The sequence below is a fragment of the Engystomops pustulosus genome, chromosome 4 (genome assembly GCF_040894005.1).
Source record: "Engystomops pustulosus chromosome 4, aEngPut4.maternal, whole genome shotgun sequence".
In the NCBI taxonomy this organism is placed as follows: domain Eukaryota; kingdom Metazoa; phylum Chordata; class Amphibia; order Anura; family Leptodactylidae; genus Engystomops; species Engystomops pustulosus.
Window position 1 is genome coordinate 172,145,484 of NC_092414.1, and position 27,323 is coordinate 172,172,806.

At 40.2% G+C, this 27,323-nt stretch overlaps 1 protein-coding gene across 6 annotated transcripts in view; it reads left to right on the top strand.

The window, feature by feature from the left end:
• The window catches only part of MCTP2 (multiple C2 and transmembrane domain containing 2), a 98,388-nt gene that overhangs the window by 61,260 nt on the left and 9,805 nt on the right, over positions 1-27,323 (top strand). For all 6 annotated transcript variants that reach the window (XM_072148565.1, XM_072148564.1, XM_072148566.1 and 3 more), the window contains 7 exons: positions 4,232-4,334; positions 5,278-5,380; positions 7,165-7,266; positions 7,351-7,425; positions 8,968-9,087; positions 20,932-21,051; positions 21,542-21,583. In XM_072148565.1, the coding sequence (XP_072004666.1) occupies positions 4,232-4,334; positions 5,278-5,380; positions 7,165-7,266; positions 7,351-7,425; positions 8,968-9,087; positions 20,932-21,051; positions 21,542-21,583 (665 nt within the window). The remainder of the gene's footprint in view (positions 1-4,231; positions 4,335-5,277; positions 5,381-7,164; positions 7,267-7,350; positions 7,426-8,967; positions 9,088-20,931; positions 21,052-21,541; positions 21,584-27,323) is intronic.

The following is a 27,323-nucleotide window of genomic DNA, read 5'->3' on the forward strand; positions in this document are numbered from 1 at the left end:
CAACATTTGTGTCCATAAGAGCTGAGGGCTATCCTGTGACTCGATATGTAGCACATATACAGATTCATTTCAATGGGCCCACACACAATGGGGGTCATTTACTAAGGGCCCGATTCGCGGTTTCCCGACGTGTTACCCGAATATTTCCGATTTGCGCCGATTGTACCTGAATTGCCCCGGGTTTTTGGCGCACGCGATCGAATTGTGGCGCATCGGCATGCGCGCGACGGAAATCGGGGGCGTGGCCGAACGAAAACCCGACGGATTCGGAAAAACCGCCGCATTTAAAAAAAAATTTGTGTCGCGAAAATTTCACTCACCTTCATCCTGGATAGGCCGGTGTATTTCGAGGCATTCCAGCGGACTTCAGCGCAGCAGCGCCACCTGGTGGACGTCGGAGGAACTGCTTTGATGAATCCCGGCCGGACCCGAATCCAGCGCCGCTGGATCGCGAACGGACCGGGTAAGTAAATCTGCCCCAATGTTTCCATGTGCTAGCTGAAAATTCAGGATAGTCCATGGAAACCTCCCAGCTCATCTCAGATCCACACGTAACCAACATGTCGGCAATAATGGCTGGTTAATGATCCAGTGTTCACTGCAAAGGCCTCTCAATCATATTTGTTCACTCATCATCCACATTATATCATAAAAGTCCTCAAGATGCAACCTGTGCACATATGGGCAGAAATTCACCAATGCGTTTCAAGCACTATACAGCGCTCTTAATCATGGCTGCCATGTGCACAAGCTGTATCTAACTGACTCCTATGATATGATGATGGACGAATAAAGATGATTGAGAGGCCTTCCATGTTAACGCTGGAGCATTATCTCCTGTGTATTAGCATCTTTTTTTCTGTCATCAGTGTGAGCAGACTTCACACTCCGATAACACTTGGGGCACAAACGTGTGTGCATGTAACCTTATTTTGTAAGAATGAAACAACAATGACTTGGCAATTGTTCCCTAGAGATACTTTTTGTAACCTCTTGATGCTCCACCCAAGTGGTTGAGGTCCCCTATAAAGGAATGCCTTTAAGGAATACGGAATAATCCAAAGAGTGCGGTCAGTGACTTAAGGTGGTAGATATAAAAGACAAATTGGTGGAAAGCAGAGAGTTGAATGATTATGAGGTTTTTTTTCCTTGTTTTTACTACCAATTGCTCTTATATCATGATATCTAATCTAATGGCTTTTAATATAGATGGCAGAAAGGGTAAACGTTACCGATGACATACAAAAAAAAGTTTAATGACAGTCGACACTCCTAAGGTCTTTCAAATAAGAGATGTGCCATTAAACTTAAATACTCTTAACTTAAAATAAATAAAAATAAAACTGTAAAATAAAATGCTCTAAATAATGGCAGCTACTTTGGTCCACAGTATAACAGAATACTTCCAAGTACTATATGCAGCTTGCGTTGCGTCCCTGATGTTGTGCTATGGCAGCTTAGGCGGGTGCTGATTATGAATTTCATGGTGTGATGAGTACAGTAAAGACGGCGGGTTCTGATTTCTTTTAGACTTTAGCCGTGTTTCACTTGCCCAATTACACTGCATGGGTTAATGTGACGTGACGCCTTATTTTGGGACATGTGACGCTGCCCGTACTAATTGGAATTCTTTTTTACAGCGTCTTGCAGGGACCTGTAAGAACATCCTTATTTCATTTGTAGAATTTGAATTGATCGCTCATCCTTCCACGAGGAAAACATGAGCCGGTTGGATGTGAACCACCATATAGAGATTCTGATGCTGGAGATAATCGTTTTGTCAATGTGAAATGACTTTTCTGCCTCATTGACTAGTTTTTATACATGTGCATGTTATTTGCACAGATTGCATTTGTTCACTGACCAAAAACAGTGTTCAGAAAACAAAATTGCAGGGTGAAATTGTCTTTTCTGTTGTGTTTCAGTTTCTTTCTTTCTTTCCTTTTTTTTTTTTTTTTTAAGCCATAATCCACCTTTGCATTTTGACGGTGAGCGTTAACCCTTCCACAACCATAAATAAAGCTACTTTTTAATTACATCTAAAACCTTTTTTTTTTTTTGTATAATCATATGGATTGGTTTTCTGGCCATGTCAACCAATAAGGATGATAATTTTTGCAAGAGCAATTGTAGTGTCAAAATTGTGTTCGATAGCTTTTCTTCTAAATTTAATTACACTCTATGAAAACCCAATTTACTCTGTCAATCCTTTTTACGACTGTAATTTTCAGCATTAAACTGTTTTTTCAACATTTAGCAGTGGTTTTAGACCGTTTTCGGTCACTTTTATGACTAATCCGCTGAAAGGGCTGTGGTGGAAAAAGCTTGTGCGCCAAAAATTATGCTAATGCTCCAACCACCTAATGGGAGGTGGCATAGTACAACTCGACAGTCTTATACTACACACATAACCGTATATGGCAGCCATGAACTAGCTGCACAAATTGTTGCTAACTCACAAGCACCATTGAATTCTCCATGGCCGGCTCGGGGAGTGCTCACCCCCCCAATCTCCATCCAGCCAAAATGGACCACAAACATTCCCCTGTTTTGCAGCCTGTTTTAGCACCCTATTGTGTGCATGCAGCCTTAGACAGTGGGAAATATGTTTTGCACCGCATCATGTCATTCAGCTTCCCGTTTTCCTGGAAAACGTATTTGAAGGTTTCCTAGAATGCCCCAGTGGAGCATCAATGGCTATAAGTCTCCACACGCCTGTAAGGCGGCATTTATTGGCAGTGTCTCCACTCTGTGTAACCATTTTAATCTATCACTGGCCACATTGTTCACTTGGTGACTGCTGAAAACCATAACCTGCTTCAGTGGTCACTTATATTAAAATGTTACTACTGGAAACTAGCGTTTCTTGGGGGTTTTTTTTTTAGGAATCTTTGGTAAAGTAATTGTCTCTTAATATACCAGTATTAAGGGTATATAAATTACTTGTACATTTTGCCATAGCCGGCTAAGATCCACTAGTATGGTTCTTAAGATGGCTTAAAAGAAAAAATGGTGTTGTATGGAGTATGACCAACCTGTGTAACCAGGGGAAATTATATGTAACCTGCTCTGGGTACTCTTTTTATCCAGTTACATAGGAATTGGAGTAAAGAGACATTCAAAAAGAAGTAACTCCATGCAGTGCACTCTCTTTGCATCATCGGAGACTATTTTTCATTTGAGTTGCACTCTAAAAATTAGCCCCTTTAATGCCTCTTAAAGGAAAGTCCTAAATAATAACTGTTTTTATACCAAGAAGTGTTTATATCGGTTGTACTCTAGTTCAATACAAAGGTTTTAAGCTGCCTAGAAGGTTGGAAATATCCCATTTTTAAAGTAAAGTGTATGAAGACGTAGAAAGCGGAGTCATCTGTGAGTGCGTGTTGATGGGATCAATAAAGTGCATTCAGTATCTTCAAACTCTGCCTTCAAAACAAATGACAGTAAAAAGATTTTTAACCTGGAATCGGCGAGTGCAAACTATCAGTTTCCATAACTTTTCATCATTAGCCCTAGTTCAGCAATTTGGAGAAAGCCACTGGTGCAACATATGTAGAAATAAAAAATCAATGTAGGCGTTGTGCGCCGGGCCATAAACCTAAAAGGCCGTTTTCCTGTCAAGATAATGTTTTTTTGCTGATAAAGTCTTTTTCGTGATGGCTGGTAAAGTTTATGGATTACCAGTGTAACTTTCGCTGAGGAAATAACACTACTAATACATGGCACTTAAGGACAAACTGTGCCCAGACCTAGAGTGCTTCTTCATGTTTGTTTAACTTTTTCAGTACCTTGGCGGATGATAAGCCTTAGAAGACTGATGTTGCCCTTGAAAACCAAGCTACCGTAGCTTTCCATTGAACTTCTGCTCAGTACCGGTGTGGTGCTCTATTTTGAGGGTCAGATAATGCCTATTAAACTGAACTCTAGGTTTTAAAATATTTATCACATTGGCTGATAGCTTTCCTTGTATTGGCCTATGCACACAAAAGGATGGTTATCAGTTTTGGTGGGTGGGGTATTTGGGACTCTTCCGGTGTTTCCTAGGAGTAATTTTGGGGAAACACTCTATCTCTTCTATCATTTTCTGTGACATGTAATACTGTAATGTGGATAGTGACTCCAGGTCAGAAGACTTTTATGTCTGATTTGTCCATGTATACTCAGTATCAAATATATATTTTTTTACATCTATCTTTTTCTAAAATGTAATTAAATTATACTTTAAACCCAGGTAAAAGTGACCCTTTCTGTGTACTGGAGGTGGGGAATGATCGGCTGCAGACCCATACAGTATATAAAAACCTCAACCCAGAGTGGAATAAAGTCTTTACTTTGTAAGTATATATTTTTGCATACAATTGTTTTAGTTTTTGAATAGTTTTTTTACTTTTCTGAAATCACACTTCCTGTACAGTGTACACTTTCCTGTATTCCCATCACAGCAAATGATCCCCTTTCCACAAGTTTATTCAGCGATTGGTGGATAGCCAACAGGTGGAACCCTCACAGATCACGAGAACTGGGACCCAATTGAATAGAGCGGCTGGTAGCGCATGTGCCCTTCTGTCACATATACCGGCTACTTCCATCAGGGCCATAGACTGTAGTGAATGTAATGGTATTGCACATGCTCTCCCTACTGCTCCATTCATTTCGGGTACAAAGCACTTCTAATCTTTTGACCTGTTGAAGTAACATAGTCGTGACCCCCACTAATCAGCAAGGTATCGACTATACCAGTGGTTGCCGCCACTGGCACCCATGCCATAGATTCGCCCTCAGAGCACTTTCTGTGGGCACCCAGCCCATCACTCCAGACAGGACTCAAAGAATCTTCCTGCAGTTCCAAGCAACTTAAAAGATGTGGTTTTCAGTCTTTAAAGTGATACTTACTTTCCTACTTGGGACAGTAGTAAGAGGGAGAATGAGTAAACAGGGCTGAATTATCTTTGGAGGACCTTCTCCTGGCCCCACAATTCTCTCTGTACGGAGGGACACTGGAAAGAAGCTAAAATGCTGTGGCGGCCAGTGTGATTGAAAGTTGTTAAAGAACAGGGAACAATAAGTTACTGCTTTAATTTTGTTGGCACCTCATGATAAATAAGTGGTTGTATTTTGGGTTGCAGTTTGGGCACTCGGTCGCTAAAAGGTTCGCCATCACTGCCCTATACTGTCTTTTCGGAATATATTGTTGTGATCCTTTTAAACTACAACTTAACCGTTATTAGTTAGTTTGTGGTCTTTTGTAAAAAGTTTTCTTCTGTTTTTATGTTTTAGTCCAATTAAAGACCTACATGATGCTCTGGAGGTAACTGTGTTTGATGAAGATGGAGATAAGCCTCCCGATTTCCTTGGAAAGGTTATGATCCCTTTGCTGTCTGTAAGTAAATATTCTCTTCTCTGCTCCTGATATATTGTAGAGCCAAATGTAGTTTTATTTTTCTGTACAATTCACAAATTTATAGTTGTTAAAGCCCTGGTCAAGTATCATGTTTTTATTGACTTACCTACGTGTTAAATCATTTTGAAGTTCTGGGATATTTGGTTATTAATGGCATGAAAAGTGTTAAATCTGGCAAAAGCCAATGGCCTTGCCTTTTCGCATTTCAGGGAGTACTCCTTTTAGGGTAAGTAGTGAGCGAGGTGAAAAACCTCCATTTGCACAAAACAGTTTGCACAAAAAGAGGAGAATGTCTGTCTGGTTTGAGCCCTTTTTACACAAACATTCTAAATACTTGTCCCCCCCCCCCCCAATTGTCCGCAGTTTGATCCTTTTTGTACTTTTCACATGGACACATGGTTTTTGTATCCTATTGTTTATATAGAACACTAGTGATTGTGTGTATCCTCCACAGTCGGTATGGTTTGTTGTAATGCAGGCTTGGGTAAGTCTGTGTAACATGCCGATGTGTACAGTGGAACTGTTTTTCACTTGCTGTAGTTTTGTGCAGTTTTTGATGAGTTAACATGTCCCCCGGTCCCCATATCCCTGATGTTATTGGAAGAGAGAGCCTGGAGCAGATGCTCCGGTACAGCAGCACTCTGTGCCAAATGTTCTGTGGGATCCTCACACAGACTGTTCACACTCGTTTTCCTAAGAGCTGCCCAGTCTTTCTGCAATCTTTATGGACTTTTGGATGGCTCTTTAACTACACCTGTATAAAGGGAATGCATCAGGAAAGTGCCCATAAAGAGCATTTGGCTACAAGTCCTACAACGCTCTCCATCAGTGCTGACATTACAGCAAATTTATGAATATGCCAGAAGGGCAGCGCGTCTACCCAGAGAACATGTCCTGTTCATTGGAAAGTAGAATTTGTGCATTATTAACCCCTCGGGAGCCTCCATCCGCACACTTCTGCCAATAGTTTTTTTTTTTCTTGGTTAGAATCCTAATTTATCTAACTCACAATTTAAAAAAATATATGTATTTTTTTAACTCAAATATCCATTTAATTCATCTTGATGAATATAAATTTTATGGTATATTAAAACCTTTTTCTGTTAAATATTTTTATGTTACGATGCACTATAGGGAAATCTATTAAAGGGAGCCAGGAGTCCCTTTTCTGGCTCCCCATAGAGAATAGTGTGCACATTGCCAAAGTGTTTTTATAATAACACTGGCTTTTTCCGATAAAAAGCTAAGTTAGATGAAAATTTTACTTTTCTCTCTGCAGTCCCCCCACCCTCAGAAAACTGCTCTGTCATGCGCCTATTTCAAATTAAAAACTGCCCATATTCCTCCTATTTGAAATAGATGCATGACGGAGCAGTTTCCCAAGGGATTGGGGGGAACCACTCCCATGGGACACGGGACACTGCACTGCAGAGAAAGTTAAATCTTTATCTAACTTTACTTTTTATCATAAGAAAGACAGTTTTATTATGAAAATACTTTGGCAGTGTGCACACTATTCTCTATGGGGGAACCAGAAAAAGGGATCCTGATGACAGGTTCCCTTTAAGACTGCTGTTTTTCACGCCACTGCCTAAACGCCACTGCAGTCAAGATTGCATTCTTAGGTCCAGTTCACACCTACATTCTTCATGGACTTCAAAAAGGAAAAAAATGAAGATATGATATATAATGATATATCTTTTTACAAACAATGCATGTCCTAAAGAGTTTCCTAACCGTTTTTTATCAATATTTTTTTGAAGGTAAGAAATGGGCATCAAGTGGCTTACTTGTTGAAGAACAAAGACTTATCCAGTGCCTCAAAAGGAGTCATTCATCTAGAAGTAGACTTTATTTTTAACCCAGTAAGTCATCCAAATTGACTACGTGTGTAATCTGAAATTTGTTGATCTGATCATATATAACATTTTTATTTCATTCTTTTCCAGGTTAGAGCAAGTATAAGAACGTTTAATCCCAAAGAGAAACGCTTCATGGAAGATAATCCAAAGTTTTCAAAAAAGGTTTGTTTCCTGAATCTGAAGGTGTTCAGTAAGCTATAAATAGTTGCCTAGAAATTAAGAATGTCTTTATATATGACTGGAGTGGGGGAGCTATATTAACCTGTTATACCTCACTCTCTTCATGCTCCCATTCACCCACGAACCTGTCACCGCTAGGTCTCTATCTGTATACAGAGGTCGGTGGTGCCACTGCCGCTCATATGCTAAAGGAGGACGTTCAGGCTCTGGCAGGTGCATGGTACTGTTCAGGGCAGCACTGTCAGCCTTTATATACAAAGACCAGGCAGTGACTGGCGTTGCCAAGGGTGAACTGGACAACCCCTTTAAGTATTGAGCATATATCCTAATGTTAGATGTCCAATGTCTCTGCTTTACAGGCCTGGGACGTCACATTTGTCAAATTAACAATTCCCTTTCTTAGATGTGTGTTGTAGACCTATTAAACCTGAAGGTTGTGTTGGTAGTAGTAGTACAGTTGTATTGCATCTGTGATGAGATCCCATAGGGTTTAAACACCCTAAGGGGCCTGGAATAATAGTTAAAAGAAATAAGAAAAAATGTATTCTTTCTTTTCCCTAGAATGCATAAATATATAGTCAAAAACATGTTGCATTCCAAAAGATCCCCAGTCTACCAAAATATAGTAATTCTCGCCTATGGTAAAGGTAACATTTTCATATCTTCAACAACGACTTTATTTGCCATTTTTAAAACATTATTAAACGTAATAAGGCATAAAAAATCTTTATAAATTAGGTATCTCTGGCCTAAAGAAAAAAGGCAAGTGTGATCTGGAAAACACAGTGAAAGCTCCAAAAAGCCAAACCCACTAGAAAAATGTGTTATTATTTTTTTTGTTTTTTAATTCCACTGCATTAGTAATTTTTTACAGAATCCCTATACATTGCATAGAATATTAAATTGTGCAGCAGGTAGTTTACTTTGTACCACTGATAACTGTAAAAGGAAAATGGATCATTTAATAGCGATCAGAGCAGTTTGTACTACTCAATATCAACCTGTAGCTGTAAACAGGGGGGGGGGGGGATTTCTGCAGAAGAGCGGGGGATTTGCAAGTATTTTTTTCTCTGTTTCTGCCAAAGTTTGTATGGTCTGTAACAAATCCTTTGAGGCCCGAATCCAACAGTTTTTAATATGTAAGCCACAAAAAGTAAGGACAGTTGAGTATAGTGGAAATACTTAAATCTTCTTCTTTTTTTTATATATTTATATATTTTGAGGTAAAAAGAAAACTGGAAATCCTGCAATACCATTTTGATGTGACTTCAAATATTGTATTGAATATTATGTATGTATAGAAGTTCTGTACTAAACCATCTCTCTATTTTATAACGGTTGAGTTCTGTCTTCATGCAGACTTCATGGAAATTGAAGTAGTAGTAGTAAATGTTTAATTTTTATAAATACTGTGAAATATGCTTCTTTGTACCCCAAGATCGTGTTGTATAATTTGTTTCCCCCAGTGTTTCAAAAGGAGCCCCAGATTTTCAGCTTTTCTCATCCATTTATCCTTTTTATTAGATCTTATCAAGGAATGTATACCGTGTCAAAAAAATCACTATGGCGATCTGGAACACAATGCGTTTCATTAAAAGCTGCTTTCAGTGGGAGTCTGCAAAACGAAGTTTAATAGCATTTTTGGTAAGCATTTTTTTTGTTTTGTTTTTTCTTTTTTTAGTATTCCATATCCTGCAGTTGTTATGAAATTCTTCTGTACAGCACGTTTCTATTTTTCTTGTGTTTCCAAATACAAGGTTTTTTTTATTTTTTTTTTTTCTGAATGAAATCGAACGGTCTTCACATTCCGCAAGTCTATTCACTGATCTACTAGCTAAAGGGAAAGACAGCAGAGCAGATCCTCAACCATAAGTTATGTTCACATGTTGTGTTTAAATTGTGTTTAGAAAGGCAAAGGAAAGGGGGGATTTTCTCCTGAAGGCCTGGTTTACTGGCAAATGACCAGTGACTAGTTCACATATGCAAGTGTTGAGGTTTTCCTTGTAAAATAAAAAACAAAAAAACCTCTTTATGACAATGTTTACACTATGCCTTTAGGGGCAAATACATTTGCGATCCAGATGCCTTTTGAAATAAATTTCTAAACCCAAACGCTTGCATTCGAGAACTAGTCATATCAAACCTGCTATATCAAAAGTTTTTGGAAAAATAGTCACCACTATGTAGATACAATGTTGTCTGCTAAGGAGAGGAGGATCTGTGTCAGCTTTGGTTTGGAGACAAAAAGGAATCTCCAGCACTTCAGATATTGGACAAATATAAAAACTATATTTAGGCATGATAAAAACTCGAGGTACATCCTTTGATCTATGCGTAGATCAAACGTGTTGCTATTCCTAAAAGTTTGGTTTGAACGCATCTTGGAAAGTAAATTCTCCCTGAATTGCATTTCTTAAAGGGGTTGTCCGAGTTTAAAAAAATATATACCGTATATACTCGAGTATAAGCCGACCCGAGTATAAGCAGAGGCCCCTAATTTTACCACAAAATACTGAGAAAACCTATTGACTCGAGTATAAGCCGAGGGTGGGAAATGCATTGGTCACAGCCTCCCCAGTATATAGCCTGCCAGACCCTGCCCCAGTGTATATAGCCTGCCGCCGCTGACGGACAGATCGCACAGAAGATATACACGGGTCGCCGGAAAGGTGAGTTTAGATATATTTATTTTTTTGACTCGAGTATAAGCCGAATTTGGGTTTTTCAGCAAATTTTTTGTGCTGAAAAACTAGGCTTATACTCGAGTATATAAGGTATATATGTGGCCGGGAGCGGGCTGACTAAAATAATAAAGCTGTACTTGCCTTCCGGTGCTCTCCCGTATCCAGCGCTGCTGTCGCTCCGGTCCGGGCGCCATGTAAACAAACATGGCCGCCGGAGCAGCGCTGGATACGGGAGGGCACCAGGAGGTAAGTACAACTTTATTATTTTAGTCAGCCCGCTCCCCTCCACATATATTTTTTTTATCAAAACTCGGACAACCCCTTTAACTTCAACTCAACATGTAAACTACAAAACCCCTTCATTTCTCAGCCGATTTGTGTTAATTCTCGGACTGTCTTGGACCTACAGTGGTCATGTTCTGAGGCGCTGGCATCTGGGCTCTACACTGACCAGTGATACTAGTAGTGACATGAGCAGTGAGATCAGTATGTGGACTACCAGTAACTAGCACATTATTCTCCTCCTGCTCCTGTGTGACATTCTGCACTGACAAAGAAGTGTCAACAGATAAAACTTTTTATGTTCATAGGTAGAATTGTGTTCTTTTCCCACCGTTGTCACTAGAATTTTTCTTCAAATCTCTTCCTATAACTATATCTCTACAATTTTTATTTTTTTCAAATACTTAAAATTTCTTTGTGGAATAATCCCTACAGAAAATACTGTGTGTTTATTCAGCTGAGACCCTAGAATTTTCCTCCCAAACCAGTTTTATAGTACAGCAAAAGTTGTGTAGCAAGATTCCCACTTAGTGTAATATGGAGGTGTTGATTCAGTAGGTGACCGCTCAGGGGGTATCACACCGGTCTTTAACATTCTTGTGCTACTTTTCCCCTTTTCTGGTTTTTATTTTGTGGGGAAACTGCATTCAATATGTAGTCAGTGCACATTAACACATAGGTGGTCTCAGACAGTCAGAAAAGAGGATAAGGTATACTGTCATCCAATATTTCATAGTTTTCTGAGACTATTATTCAGATTATTTCATGGGAGACTTGCTGTACTTACTAGAATTGCATTCAGCGGCTTATATGGTTGCACAGTATGTGGCTGGCTTTGGCTGTCAGAACTGTTTTCATACTGAGATTTGTGATGCTCAGGGCTGTGCTCTAATCTTATGGCCTGGAACCACTTGGAACAAACACAATTTTATGTTCTGTAGTAAAGAGGCTGCCATATAAGTATGTGTCCTAATTGTGTTTTTGTGTATAGATAGATAGATTTTCCATCTATCTGTTCTTGATGTGTCAGGAGCAGCTAAAATTAGCCATCTTTATAAAGGCTGAAAGGCCTTCCTTGGATTGTACACCACCAAACCTGCTGAACTTGGGAACTGGTCACATGGACATAGTAGCCCATGCATGATGCTTGTGAAGAGCGAAGGCTACCCCCTCTGGTCCACATCCACAGAAAGCTAATACTGTACAGATTGATAAAAATGTTAATGTTGGCTATCATGCAAAGTAAGGCCAAATGCATATGAACATATACCTTTCATTGGACCTTTGTGTCATCGCATGAGGTCGCTTGAATGTTGATGATAGGAGAAGAGACACTGGAAACTTAAACTCAGGCAAGAATCGACTTGTCAGAGCCTACCGCCCAAGCCATAAAACTCATTGAGACGATGGCCGTGTGTGTACCCAGAGTAATACATGGGGACGTATGCGTCTGTGTGCATACATAGGGACGTCTGCTAATCATTGAGACAATGACCGTGTGTGTACCCAGAGTAATACATGGGGGAGTATACCAATCATTGAGACAACGGTCTTGTGTGTACCCAGGGTAATGCATGGGGGAGTATACTAATCCTTGAGATGACTGTGCAGGAGGCTGTAGCCAGAGGACCCATTCTGATCTCTCTTCTCTTTTGAAAACTCAACACTGGACAATAGAACAGGACTGCGGAGCTATGGAAAGGTTCATATTGCCTTGAACAAGGTCATGAAGGTGAAACCAGTTTGTATGTGATAAACTAGTGTCAGTAAGCTGCACTACAGCCGTGCTTAGCAGTCACACTATATAGTGAACCACAATGATAGGAGCCATGGGTTCATGTCCTGTGAGTTATTATAGGAGATTTTATCATTTAACTTTCTCTTTTGGGCATCTAGAAAGCGGGGCCTACCATTTCTGGTGTAGTAGATGTGGGAGCATTTTGTGCGGTTTTCATCCTTTTCGTGTTTGTTTGTAAGCTGTCATTTTTATTAGTCTCCCTGGCTGATCCCTGTGGGCTCTCTTCGGGTGGTGTGTATTGTGCATTGTCTGCCTGAACTTGGCAAACCGCAGGTCCCTTTTATTGCTGGTTGACGTGGGCGTTTTCTGAGCAGAAGCCTGTAATTATATCCACCGCAGGTGACGGTTACAAGTGCCGCGCCGTAATAATTTCAGCTGCCTGATCTGATCTGTTCATGAAATGAAACCCTTGTTGTGGTTCGGGGAAGGCTCCTGCAGCGCGGCGGCCTTATTGTCCGGGATTTACTTTCCTTCTCATTACACAGTGAGACTGCACATTGTTAGATGTCTTTGGGTTCTGATCTCTATGAAGACCGTGGACTGAAAGTGGTCATTTATTGTCTTCATAAGGCCATTTTCTTTGGTGTATTACATGGCATATAAGAGTAAAGTACTATGTTTGTTTGTTTTTAATCTCTTCATATGCTAAATGCATATTTTACCACATGCATCTGTTATATCCTGAGACCTCCTCTCTACTGCTGGGGATTGTGGACAGCCATATATCCAGCTGGACCTGGTGTCTTGTTGTTCTGCACTCACCTAAAGTATTAGCCAGGACTTTAATACTAAAATGAGCCTCGGACTTCATGGGGTAGACTTCAGTGGTATCAAACAGTTTTTTTTAGTTGTTACCAGATCTTTCGTTACCATTTAATTCTTTTAGAAAATCCTATCAAAATCAAGCATGATAAACCAGGGAAACTCGTAGATCCAGGCACATTGACTGTGGTAATCTTCTAACATTTGTTCCCTGTAAAATCAACTTGTAAATTATGCTAATGAGCCTCACTGGCTCTAGTGGGGTTGTTGCTAGAGCCCCTCTGTGCTGCAGATTCAAAAATTTGCAAGGTCTCCATCAGCACTCACCCCTTCATCTACCTCTGCCTGATATAATCTCAAGTTTAGTGGGGGGAGTTCTCTTGCACAGTATAACAGCCTGTGAATATGCAGCAGGAAGGGGCTGTGATAATGTAGTAGACTCATTAATTTATGATGGTTTCAATTTGACAAAGTAGCGGCAAGAAAAAAAAAATGTATTCTCTATAATTTTGTTTTGACCCATCTGAGTTGAAAAGTTCTGAATGAACCCCCCCATCTCCTTGCCTTGTAGTAAGATTACCACTTGGTTACAAAGGTTGTTCATGTTTTCTTATTATTGACATATCTGCAGAATAGGCCATTCATTTCTGGTCAGCGGGAACCATCCCCCAACCCCCACACAGGTAATCTGTTTTGGCTCGTGCGTAGAAGTGGATAACATTGTGTAGTGGCCATTGTGTGACCACCATTTCTGCAGACTTGGCTTCTAGTAAATGAAGACTGAGCCAGCAGTAAGTGTGTGTATTTGTCTCAAGCTTGAACACCTGATGGTTGTCTCTATTGATCAGTACTGATAGTCTATCCAAAGGAAGAAATCCCATTCTAGAAATCTGGGACAACCCCTTATATATTCCAGACCAGTGCTTTTTCTTTGCCTTTGTCTTGCAGAGTTAATTTTTTAGATTATTCTCCTTAATTTTCCAAAATCTGGCTAATCCCAGTCCTTCTGAGAGGCTGTATAGTGCAATAAAGGGGCTGTCTCAAAGTTGAAAGATCTGGCTGCTTTCTTCCAGAAACAGCACTACTCCTGATCATGGTTTGTGCTGGTATTGCAGAAAAACAGCACAAACCATGTTTTTCATCCACCAGACGACTCCTTTTAGGAGTGGACATATGTCAGGACCCATGTACTCAGTGGAGTCAAATTATTGGTGTTCAAATTTGTTGTCCAACTAAAATGTAATTCCTCCTCCTAAAAACCCTGTTCTCCTGCTATCTCTCTGAAATGCATCATGCTAGACCAGCAAAGCAAAACAAAAGGAGAGGTCTTAACCCTTGTCAGAGAACTAAAAATATCTATTTTAGGCCTGTAAATTGTACATGACAGAAGAGATGGAATAGCAGTTTAGTTAGGATTTTTACAGCATTAATACTCCACTGCAGACTAGCATTACTACTACAACCAATGTACTCTAGGCGATTGCTTACAATGAAACTTCCCACTAATATTAAACTTATAACAATGTATTGTCATATTTTAAAGTATCCAGTAGATGGCAGCAAACACCAAGGAATGACTGTGTATTATCCTCCACTGTTCCTTTTATTGGATTTTTACTTTCTGTACTTCATGGTTTTTTAGCAAGTTCCTAATCTTAAAAGCATTTCAGGATGTGCATGAATTTTTACAGTTTTGAGGTGTTACCCGGATGCTTCTGTCCTGAAGCTATGTAACTTTTTTTATTGGATTAGTCTGGCCACTGAGATAGTATTACGATTTCTAAACCAATATGTTCATATCTGTAGTATCCTGCTAGGTGATGTTATACCTAGACTGTGATATATTAAAAAATACATTCAGTGGAGGGGCATGCTTATAGGGTTCACATACCATATCTGTACATGGATTTTAAGACCTGGACACTTGGGCCACTCATAATTGCAGCCACAACACCTTTACATATACCATAGGCCAGGGAGATGGCTAATGGTAGATGCCTACTAACCTTATGGGACCTAGTGTACTCTCTGCTTGCTTTATAAATGGCACATAGAAGGAGGGGAGACCCTGTTAGAGACTTTAAATTGAAACCCAGAAGTGTTAACTCATTCACAACTAACATACTAATATATACAGAACCAGAGATATTCACTGTTAAAATTGTAATAAAAATGTGATTTAAAAAAAAAAAAACATTTAATACAGATCGAACTGTGACTTTAACGGTGGATATCTCCGCTTTTGTTTTGCCTAAAAACAAAATATGTTGTTGTATTAAATCCTGTTTGGTAAATAATATTTAGACTGACTTAGTTTTTCTAATCCCATTCAATTAAAAATAGTGTGTACATACACCTTGATTTCCTTAGTGTTTGGAAATACACCCTGTATATAAATTCAGAGAAATACATCATGTTATACACATAATTGCTGCCCCCTACTGTTCATTCACCTGTAATCACTTCCCATACAACATTTACATGTAGTTATTTCCAAAATCCAGCACACTCATTCTGTAGATTTTACACTGAATTTACATCCTGCAAAAAAGGCAGTATGACAACTACGAAAGTTTGATACATTGGGTATGGAATGTATTCGGACCCATTTTACGTTTTTTTACTCTGCTTCATTGCAACCAGTTGGTAAGATCAAAACCAGTGTTTTTTGTTTTTTTGCTCATTAATGTGCACTTTACACCCCACAGTGACAAAATAAATTTAGAAATGTAGAAATTTTTACTTTAAAAAAAAAAAATTAGTATCACGTGGTCATAAGTATTTCACCCATTTGCTTTGACACTCATATTTAACTGACATGCTCCATTTCCTTCTGATCATCCTTAAAATGATTCTACTCTTTCATTGGAGTCCGTCTGTGTTTAATTAAACTAATTGGACTTTATTAGGAAAGGCACACACCTGCCTATAGAAGACCTCACAGCGCATGTCCGAGCACATGAGAATCATAAGGTCTAAGGAACTGTCTAAGGAGCTCTTAGAATTGTCGCACAGATCTGGCCAAGGTTACAAAAGCAATCCTGTCTAAGAGCTCAGTGGCCTCCATAATTCTTTACCAACCTGCTCGTCCAGCCAAACGAAGAAATCATGAGAGAAGAGCCTTGGCGTGGTTGATCACAAATCATGACTTTTGTATGGCTTGTCCTGTCTTCATATCTGATCCTTTTGTTCGAGCAGAGTTGCCCACTTCCTGAAGTGTATGAGACCTGCCTCATTGTTCCCATTGCACCCTCAGCTGAGCTGCGCTCACATGCGTATAGGTTGTGTTTTCTTCACTATTCAATGTTTGTGGACAGTTTTGTGGATACTTTAACTTCTGCAAGATGGATGGAAGAAGTCACCTTTACTCAAAGTACTGATGAGTAAGAGGTGGCTCTATGAGATGCATTTAGTTTAAAGTCTGCATCATGGAGAGATTTCTGCACAAATCATTGCTAATTGTGGTAATAGTGTGTGCAGACCTTTGGTCACACTGTAATGCAGTTATTATGAATGACCATGCTGCTTCCGTAAAAGACTTTTATTGTCGCACTGAGTCAGGATGTAAAATTTTTGTCTCTAGTATGAGAGCAAAATCTCAGATACATGGCTGTGCAGGCTAATGGAGATAAATCCATGCTATTGTCCAGAGGAAGGAATTCTATTAGATGTATAATATAGTCGTCTTCAGCATTTTTATAAGATAGATACCCGCTGCATAGCTTAGCGTAGCTCATTTAAACAAGATAACCGCCTACTTGAAAGCCTAAGGGAGACATTGCAAGTCTGAGGCCTAATCTATTGTTTGGGAGGTCAAAGAGTGTTAATGCACTCAGCCAAGATTACACTCCCCGTCTAATTGCTCCGGCCCTTCATCTGAAAAGTTGGCAAAGGTGAGGCTCCTTGTCAGTGTCTCCTCAAAAATGTCTAGTGAGGAATGTCTGGCTGTCGGTAGTGAGGAGAAAACCACACTCCATAGATTTCTACTAGCTGTGTATACCGGTGGTGTTTTATATGCGGATTATTATAGCACCCACACACATAGAGTATTACCTGTGGAGTTTACGGGCTCTATTTTCGTATGACAAGTTCATGGGGTCATACAGTAGCAGAGTGTTCAGCACGTGGCATTGCTTCATAAGACATCCTCAAGTCTTTCCACCAACGACTGTTGTATTAGCTCGGGGCAGTGCCATTGCCACCTCTAGCCGATTTAGAAAAATCCTATAAACACACCCTTGTTTCGCAGCAGATTTATGTTCTGCAGTATGTGCATCATGGTGCGGAATTCGGCCATTACAAAGGTTGATCTCCTCTTCCCTGCCACTGCATAAAACAGATGAGTAACAAATTTTGTCTGGTTTCTGATACCCAGCTGTGCCGATAGCCCCATAGAGAACCTGTCATGAGAAATTGGCCTAATAAACCACTATCAGTATGTTATCAAGCAGCTGAGCAGCTTCTAGATGCTGTTTCTATCATGGCCTGGTGGGTTGGTATCATCCAGAAAATCAACTTTGAAGTAGGATGTAAATTTGTTTTATGAAGTCAAAGAGGTGGAGAGTTTAACACTGAAGTCAAGCTATCCCTGCCTTAAAATGCCCCCCCCCCCTTTAGTGTAATTAATGGTCCTGCGTCCCGGGACATCATTGATCAAATCTCCTGAAGTCCAGTGCTTGATGTCAATCTCATGGGAGGAGGTGTTCAGAGGCAGGGAGAGCTTGACTTCTGTGTTAAACTCTCCACCTCACTGACTTTATAAATCCAAGTTACAACTCACTTCAAAGTTGATTTTCTGGATGATGCCACCATACCAGGCCCTGAATGAAACATGATCTAGAAGCTGTTCAACTTCACAACATACTGCTAGTGGTTTATTAGGCCAATTTCTGATGACCGGTTCCCTTTAAACAGAGGTGAGAATGCAGGTGATCCCTACGGTCATCTTTTAAAATGTGTCTTCTTGAGCCCCTTCACATCAATGGGTGAATTGGTCTGTCTGATCTGTAATAATTGCGCTTCCTTGATTCAGTGATTCTTGGTTCAGTCCAGAAAGTCCTGCAAGCACACAGTAAGTTTAACTAAAAGTGCTTGTGTGAAATGGACTTGAAGGGGATGTCCAGGCACAACTAGTTGTGTGGCTAGTGGCTTACTTGTTGTTAAGTGGTGGTCTCTATATTGTGACTTCCATGAATCATGAGTACAGAGATCAGATGAACAGAGTAGCCGGTCGTACATGTGACCGGCTGCACAATTCATCTGACACTGGTAGAGTTATTTGAGCGACGGATTTGTCTCAAAGGTACAATGGGCTCCAGTTGTTATGATCCAATGTCGATAGCGGCTATCTTGTTGTGACTGGACATCCCCTTTAAGGCGCCCTTAATGTGAACAGTGTAATGAAATTTTAGACAATGTGAATAATAATTCTCCACCTTCATTTATAGAAAAATACTTTTATTTCATTCATCCTATTATAAATAAGAGTGAACGCAAGTTTTATAAATTCAGGCCAATAGTCACAGTAGTTTATGTTTTAGTAAATGTGTCTAGCTGACTCTCATCATGTCTACACTATAACCTAGAGCAGCTGTATTCCTGGCCTGTTGATGTCCTGGGACAGTCAGTACACGGACGCCCATAATTCATTGCGCTGTATACACGACTAGCCTTTATATGTTGTATGGAGTTGTCCTGCTGTGTGTCTCACAGATATGAGAAATAAATATGGTACAGTAGGAGTGTTGGATCAACATCTGAAAACTAGGATGGATGCATTCACATTCCAGAACAATTCACTCATCCAAATTTTTTTTTTTTCTTCTCTTCTTTTGAATACTTTCCTCTGCACCATTGGTGGATAAATAAAACATAGGTCGGAAGTGCACAAATGAACCATATTCATACTGTGAAATGCAGAGAAATCTTTAGGCAGCCTAGTATTATAATAGTCTGGATGTTTCATCTGTATATAAAAATTAAAAATTCAAACAAAAATCTGGCCTTCACGAAGAACAAGCCCTTTGGGCATATGGTTCATTATGCATATTCGTTTAATTACTAAAACACTTGGGATATCTTCTCTGTTGCCCTTGCTTTCAACTTGCAAAGTTGGAACAGTTTTCCTTGTACAGAATATGTTGAACAGTCTTGTGTTATAAGACAAGAAGGTTTCCCAGGCAAAGTCAATGTCCCTACAAAATAACACTGAGGTTGAGCCAGAAATAGCTGAAAGGAAATCCAATGCTGTAGGTGCAATCTATCATTGTTATCACAGTTACTATAGGAAATCTATAGGCTTCTAGTGTTGGTGCAGAGGTGGAAGTCGCACCTCCTGAAGGAATGCAGAGGTTACTAGGACCAAATAGTTTACTACTGACAACCTTTAAGGAAATCTACCATTTTGTTTTATGCATCGTGAACCAAACATGCCTTGAGAATGCCGTAGCTACGCTGATGCAGAAACATATAGGTTTAATCCATAAACTGAGTAGTTTTGCTCCAAAAACAATTATAAGATTCAGGACCTTGAGCAAGCTGGGTGCGGGTTGGCTGCCATACATACACATTACTTCTAAATGCCTGAAGGGTCCAGACAGGACCAATCAACCTGAGCTAGGTGACTCAGATACACAAGTTGGGGGATGGTGCAGCAATTGATTATTCTTGCCTGTCAGGGACAACATTGTGATTACGAATTCTCGGCTTGTGCTGGACGGACAAGGCTGGAGCAGTGCATTATTAGTGTAAAAGGGGAGCGACAAAGCCTCATTATCATAATTTTCGAATTGTTTTTTCAGCAAAACAAATCAGTTTAGTGATTTAAACAAGATATGTTTCTGCATCAGTGTAGCTACAGCATTCTCAGGGTATGTTTGGTTCATATTGCATAAAAGCAAATGGTATTTTGCCTTTAAGGTATTGCCATCTTTTAAAATGATCTTAAACTACGAGGTTACGTTGTCACCTTAATGTTATGGTTGTGGCCTGTGTATCATCAGGCCAATGACAATTATAAGACTGTCTTAACAGCAAACACTGGCAGGAGTAGGACCTGCTCTATAATTTGCAGCTTGGGCACTCTTAGCAAAACCACAACTGTGTGTGTGTGAGCCCATAGACGTCCATGGGGTCGTGTACATGTAGTATGAGATTGAACCACCAGCGGTCTCGGGGACCCACACCTACTGTGCAGCACCAATGCACCACAGTAGCTACTATTTTCCCCTGCACACGGGTGATCCTAGCCGTCTACTTCAAACCTCTTTTGGTTGATCTAAATCTTGTGTGTATGGTCACTCTCAAAGTTAAGCTGATGGTAATGAAGTGGTTACTCCAGCTATATCACTGACTAAACTATAAAGAGAGTAAAATGGTAAACCCCAAGTGGAAAGTTATCCGTCAGGTTTGTCCAGATATGACCGCAGTTGAAGAGTAATTTCGAACAACATTCTTTTTTTTTATTCTTGCAAAGTAGTGGTGACCTCCTAGTATAGTTGGCCCAAGGTGGGAAAACATGGCTTCTTCCAAAAACCGCACCACAACTGAACATGACTTGTGCTTGTTTTGTAGCTCGGCTTTATAGAGATGAATGGAACTTGGTTGCAATACCACCCACTACCCTTAATCAGGTGTGGAGCTACTTTTGGAAAAAAAACTTGCAATAGTTAGATTAACAAACTATGACATAGTATACACCTTGCAGTACAGAGAAATGTAACCATGGATATTAATGTATTATAATCATTACTGTCTGTGGAATAATTGAGGGAGTTCACTAAGTTCTCGGCATCCCAGCTAAGACACTTTGTTCCTCGTATAGATAGACCCAGCTCATTCATGGTTGATCTTTCAGTACAAACATGATCCTTTTTCATATTGTCTATCGATACGCCATCCTATAGGATTTATTGAAGTGAGTCCCATGTGTCCTCATGTCTTTTATTCTGTTTCTCATTGTAGATATTTGTTGTGACCCTCTGGAATCTGGAGCTTTACATGATACCTTTGTTCCTTCTCCTCCTCTTCGCTTACAACTTTACCATGATCACGACTGGGAAGGTCAGCGCTCAGGACAACCTGGTAAGCAAAGAGGAGTATTGATTTTTGCCCTATACTTTCATTTCAGTTGTAGTAAGAAAATACATATGCTTTACCTTCAGGAGACAAAACATGATTGTGTTTATCCCTTGGCGGTCGTCTAATTATCTTATAAAACCAGTCCCCAGGCAGGAGGCTTCCTAGAGGGAGCAATGTGATTGCTCACCTCTAATCCCTTCATGTCTGGAGGGGGGCATTGCTACCTCTTTATATGACTGCAACCAACAACTACTTCAAATACTGAATGTATATATTTAACCCTTTCAGTTTCATAGTTCTATATCTACATTTTATTTGAGTTTATTTTTTTTTATTTTTTTTAAATGTTGCCAATCCTTAATGAATTTACTGAAAACTTGTAAAGTTTTCTGGAGACAACCTCAGCTTTGACCAGTTACAATACACAACTTGATCTATGTGAATCATATACACATGTGTAATGGCTTGCTGAAGTTACTTTTTTATTTTTCAGGAAGGGATGGATATAGGTGAAGATGATGATGACGATGAAAAGGTAAGTAACCGCAAATTGAAATGTCTATTGCTTCTGCAGTTGAAAACTTGGAGAATAATTTATTTTGTACCATTGACCAAACTATTCTTTCCACCATCAATTGCACAGAAATCATTAAAAAAAAATATCAATGTGATTTTCTGGATTTCTTTTTGTCTCCTAGTTGAGGTCCACCTCACCTTTTTAAATGGGAGAACTTGCACAATTGGTGGCTGACCTCACACTCTGGCACGCGCGTCACTCGGACACGCGCTCACTCGAAGGGCTACCTTTCTGTTTTCACGAGATTTCTGTTCCCTCGAAAAAGGATGCTAATTAAGGCCACCATGTTGGTGTGTGGAGTCTTATAGCCATGGATGCTCCACTAGGGGATTCTGGGAAAATATGCAAAGTTTTCCAGGATGTTGTTTTCCTTATCCCATCCCCATTTACACATTTGATAATTTATATATTCAGACAATCAGCTAGACCACTGTCCCAGCTACAGACCAATCCTGTCTCTGTGGAGACACCACACAAAAAGATGACAGACAAATGCCTTACATCTGTTATAGGCAATGATTAAAACCAGGCCCCATTTGGGGGTCTTATCAGTTCTTTATGTGTTCAGTGCTTAATTGTTGATCCATTGAGGTCTGATCAAAATCTGCTACCTGTGTTATGTCCACGCCTGTTGCTGGAATACCTCCATTACAAGAAAGTAATGGGGAGGGGGCAAAGGATGTATGTGGGTTTGGGCAAGTCTAGACCCAATTGCAAAGGTGTTTCTATGTTGAGGTGTGCTTGTAGAAATGGGAGGACAACCATCTATCCCTGTTACACCCTATATATAAATGGCTATTAACTCCTATAGTCCTAACCCTGGAGTGACTGACGTAGGAGGCTAACCCCTGACCGGAACCTAGCCCTAAATAAGACTCCCTATTGTGCCACTACTTTACCCTAGGAGTTCTAAGGGCTTCATTTGGTACATGTCCCGACATTTCACATTGTTTGGCTCTTCAGGGAAGCTGGGGAAAGGCTTATTCTTAGAGATAAGGGCACTGAAATATAGACAGATGCCTATAAATAATACTGTTCTGGTTTGCACAGTGGGCTCATTAGATCGTTTTCATTGTTGTAACCCTTGTGGAGTACCTGGCAATCACAGAATTTCCCAAATTACACTTTTGGGCAATTCTGATACTTATTGAGTGGTATGGTTATAAACTCCCCACAGGATGAGTAGGTACAGCTGTTCATGGTCACAGAAGTGCCCTTCCTAAGGGCGACTGATGCTGCACTGTGCCATAGGATTGTATGTGGGCCAATGTTCATATACATGAAGTGGTCTTCTATGTGTTGATACTCACAGTGACATAGAAATGTATGAATAAAGTGACAACTGGACTCTACCATTGTCCTTGAGTAATAGAAAAGTACAAGGGAGAGTTATAATAACTGAGGCCCCAGATTACTTTTACTACTGCCGATCCCCTTTTAGTAAGAGGTAATATTGGTGAAAGCCATTTGATGCCGCCATGTCATTCTCCATACACTGATGTTGGCCTGTGCCGGTGAATGCTGATGGTGTTTGAACACCCTGCACTAAAATAGACAATAAAAATCCTCTTTCCCCAGCGGAAGCTGTTAGCCTTCCATTGTAAATGTTATTTTTCTTTTTGTTAGTTCGGCTTGTTAGCTTGCTCTTTGCCCACAATTCACAACAACACAAACACTAAGTGCAAATTATTGAAGCATTAGAAGAAAAGTTTTTCAGAGCAGACCTATAAATAGTGTCAAGTGTAAAGGACAAAATGTGACTTCTTTCCAGAGGTTTCAGAGGACTGTGTGGCTGATGTACAGTAGGACTGATTGTTTGTGGGGGCAATGGGTGCATTTCGCAGTACATTAAGAGACCCTTACATTAACCCATTTTGTATAGACCTGTATATATAGCGGAATGGGGTATAAACGCAACCGCTTTTATTATTTTAACTGTTCAACAGCAACTTTAAGATCAAGAAGAGGTAAGGATGTGCATCAGAAGGTCTAAAATCACTTAGAGCTCCCAGAGGTATTTTGCTTGTTTTGCTTCTTGAAGGCTACGATAGCATGCGCTCAGTCAGACACCAAACACCATGTACGCAGATATTGATGGATTGATAAAAATAGTCCACATGAGAGAGCCACACAGTGGAGCCAACAGCCATGAAAAAGCCGAAAACATGTTTTCCAAAGAGGGGAAATAGAGATGTCTGTGAAGCTATGAGCAGAAGCGCACGATCAGTGCGAGGAACATCTGTTTCTTAGGAATAGGGCTGATAAGTGCAATGACTAGATCAACATGCTGCAAATAAGTGTCCATCTTCTAGACTGCTGGGATCCTTGCGAACGCCGCAGGGAGATCAAGTAGAACTTGCTTTTGGTAGCGTTAAAAGCTGCTCAGTAGTCAACAAAATTCTCTGATACTTTTATTAATGGCGTACCGTAATTCTTGTCTCGTGTTGTAATTGCTGTTTCTATGTCTTTGTTTGAGCCTGTACTTCCACCATAGACTGTTTGCCATAAATTGTTATGAGTTACATAACCAGAACTCACAATTTGTGCAATGGACTCCTGTTAATGAAGGCCATGGTGGGGAGCAGTAGCTAAAGAGTCTCTCTCCACCTAAACATAATGGAGGCTTCTATAATAATCTGTGGTTTATAACCTGAGGTTGTTTTTTAGTCTGCAGCATTTCCTATATAAGGTGTCCCTTCTTCCACAAAATGGCAGTGCATAACTGTTATGCATACATGTTGATGTTGGTTGGTCCATGAAATCAGGCCAGCTTATGGTCCATTTTCACAGCCTGACCTTGGTAATGTGTCACTAGCCTGGAGTTAATAATAATACCTTATATACTCGAGTATAAGCCTAGTTTTTCAGCACAAAAAATGTGCTGAAAACCCCAAACTCGGCTTATACTCGAGTCAAAAAAATAAATATATCTAAACTCACCTTTCCGGCGACCCCTGTATATCTTCTGTGCGGCAGCGGCGGCAGGCTATATACACTGGGGCAGGGTCTGGCAGGCTATATACACTGGGGCAGGGTCTGGCAGGCTATATACACTGGGGCAGGGGCTGGCAGGCTATATACACTGGGGCAGGGGCTGGCAGGCTATATACACTGGGGCAGGGGCTGACAGGCTATATACACTGGGGCAGGGGCTGGCAGGCTATATACACTGGGGCAGGGGCTGGCAGGCTATATACTGGGGGGGCTGTGACCAGTGCATTTCCCACCCTCGGCTTATACTCGAGTCAATAGGTTTTCCCAGTATTTTGTGGTAAAATTAGGGGCCTCGGCTTATACTCGGGTCGGCTTATACTCGAGTATATACGGTAATTCCTTTATGAATATAGTGCTGACAGATTACGCAGCGCTGTACAGAGTTAGCCCCATGGGGACAGGGACTGACTTGGCAAACACTTAAGTCAACCTACTATTATGTTTGGGACTTGAACCCAGGACCCCAGCACTGCAAGGCTGTAGTGCTAACCTCCTGAGCCACTGTGCTATCCACCCAGAGTTAGCATAACATTGTGTATGTTGGGTGGTAGAGACAGAGCTGCTCTCATAAATGTTATGGGAGAAAGGACATGGTAACTACTGTACATGACACTTTTATTATATAGAGATACAGATAGATGCTGGCAAGTTACAGTGGACACCAAAGAACAAAACGGTAACAGCTCTTAAACATGTTTTCCCCGGATGAAAGACACTTGGCTCGATTCTGTAATAGATGTGATGTAGAAAGCCAGTCCTCTGTAGTCTGGGATATTGTGGAACAATTACATCATAGCTTTGGGTCCATTGAAAGGGGTCTATATAAAACCTTCACTGTTGAACATCTGGTTGCAGAACAAAATAGAAAATGTAACTTCAAGATGTTAATTAATTCTGAATCCTCTTAAGAAAAGACTGTTCCTAATGTTGAAAGTTTCTTGCCTTCCTGAATGCCTTGACCTTTTTGGATTTTTTTTTTTCTGATTGAAAGAACTGGAGCAATTGAACATAGCAGCACATACCCCATGAATTAAAATATTGAGGAATCGCAGTCGTGCTCCAGATTATGGCTTTTCTGTCTTTGTCAAAGGTTTCCCTTGGAATTTTAAACAAACATAATTGAGTTTCACCTCTTCATATTAAATTCTCCTTTTTAGAATGTGTTTTAATAAATTAGCGTCCTGACAGAGTTTTCTGGCATTTGCCAGATATGTTCTGTTCTGAGCCCCTCCATTTAGGACATCTGTTTTCTTTCTCACAGATAATTTTATGCCCTATATTCCACATCATTTTGTAGTCATTTAAAAAATCTGGGTAACTAACACTTTTCAAAACCTGTACATGAAATGTCCATAATATTTTTATGGTTTGTCTTCTTGTTCCTATCCTATTTCAATGATTAGTAAATCATTCAGCAGCAAACTGTATTTGGGCCATGTTCATATCACTGGTGATGTATAGTTTGCCATAAACCCTGACCTCACTGGGTAATGATTAAGGTCACACACACAAACACATGTCCCCATGTATTTCTATGGGCTCATACACATAGTTATAGTTTTTACGTCCTGTGTTCGCCTACTGCCTGTCCTGCAAATTTTAGATCAGGTTGTATTCCTTCCCGTATCTGCAGCTCAGGCAGTCCTCTTCTACGGTCGTCAACATGTGAGCATAGAGCACAGGTCAATTGTTAGTTGCCCATGAAAAGCTCACGTTCATGTGAGGTTGGCCTAAGGATGGAGAAAACAGCAGCGCTTTGAGTTTCGGGGTCTTCTGAAGTCCCCACCTATGCATTGAAAAGGTAGATATCTACATGTGACATTCGAAGAAACCATGAATATGCTGTGATATTAAAGCCCACATTGCAAGTTCACTTCTGTTGTTGTTTTAAACTGCAGCTTGCCAATGGCATAGGCTTGTATCCCATCCACTTTTCTGTAAGTTACAAGTTTCCTCCAAAAAGAACAGTAACAATTTCACTTGTGACTTTTATGCAATTTTCTTGTGGATTTTCAATGCAGATTTCAGCACAGAAAGCAGTAGGAAAATAGTGGATAGGATTTGTGGGGTGGGGGTTTATTAAGCCCTGGCACATCATGCACCAACACTTGATGTACCCCTTCCGCCATGGAGTTACTTTTGGATCAATTCCACACATACACTGCCTGGAACAGGTGCAGACGACTAGGTGCAGCGGCCACCCCTTTAACAGCCTACCCAGTGCCCCTCCTCACCATCTTGTGGTGGTGGGTGGTGTAGTCCAGGTCCTACACCAGGAATTGTGACTTTTTCCAAGTCTTGAAAAATCAATTCTCTTTGCATTGCAATAAAGCCTAGAAAGAATACAGTGCAAACTGTCTACAGATAATTGCCTAATAGTTCTTAAAATTCCTGTATTTTTATCTTTATTAGACTAATGCCTTTTACTTATTAGCATTCTCTGGGTGAAAACCTGGTTTTATATTTAGCATTGTCTCCTGACTCCTCCATCTGCACACCTAACTGGGACAAATCCCCTGCAGTTTAACACTGCCAATTCCTTGCGTTTCTGTATTTGTGTATTAAAATATGACCTGATACAAATTCATTCATTGTGCAGTATAACCCTATATCTCCTTTTTATAAGCCTCTATCATTTATCACAATCTCCTCTCCGCTCTGTATTTTGTTTGCTACAATTTCCTAACAAATTCTTATACAGAAA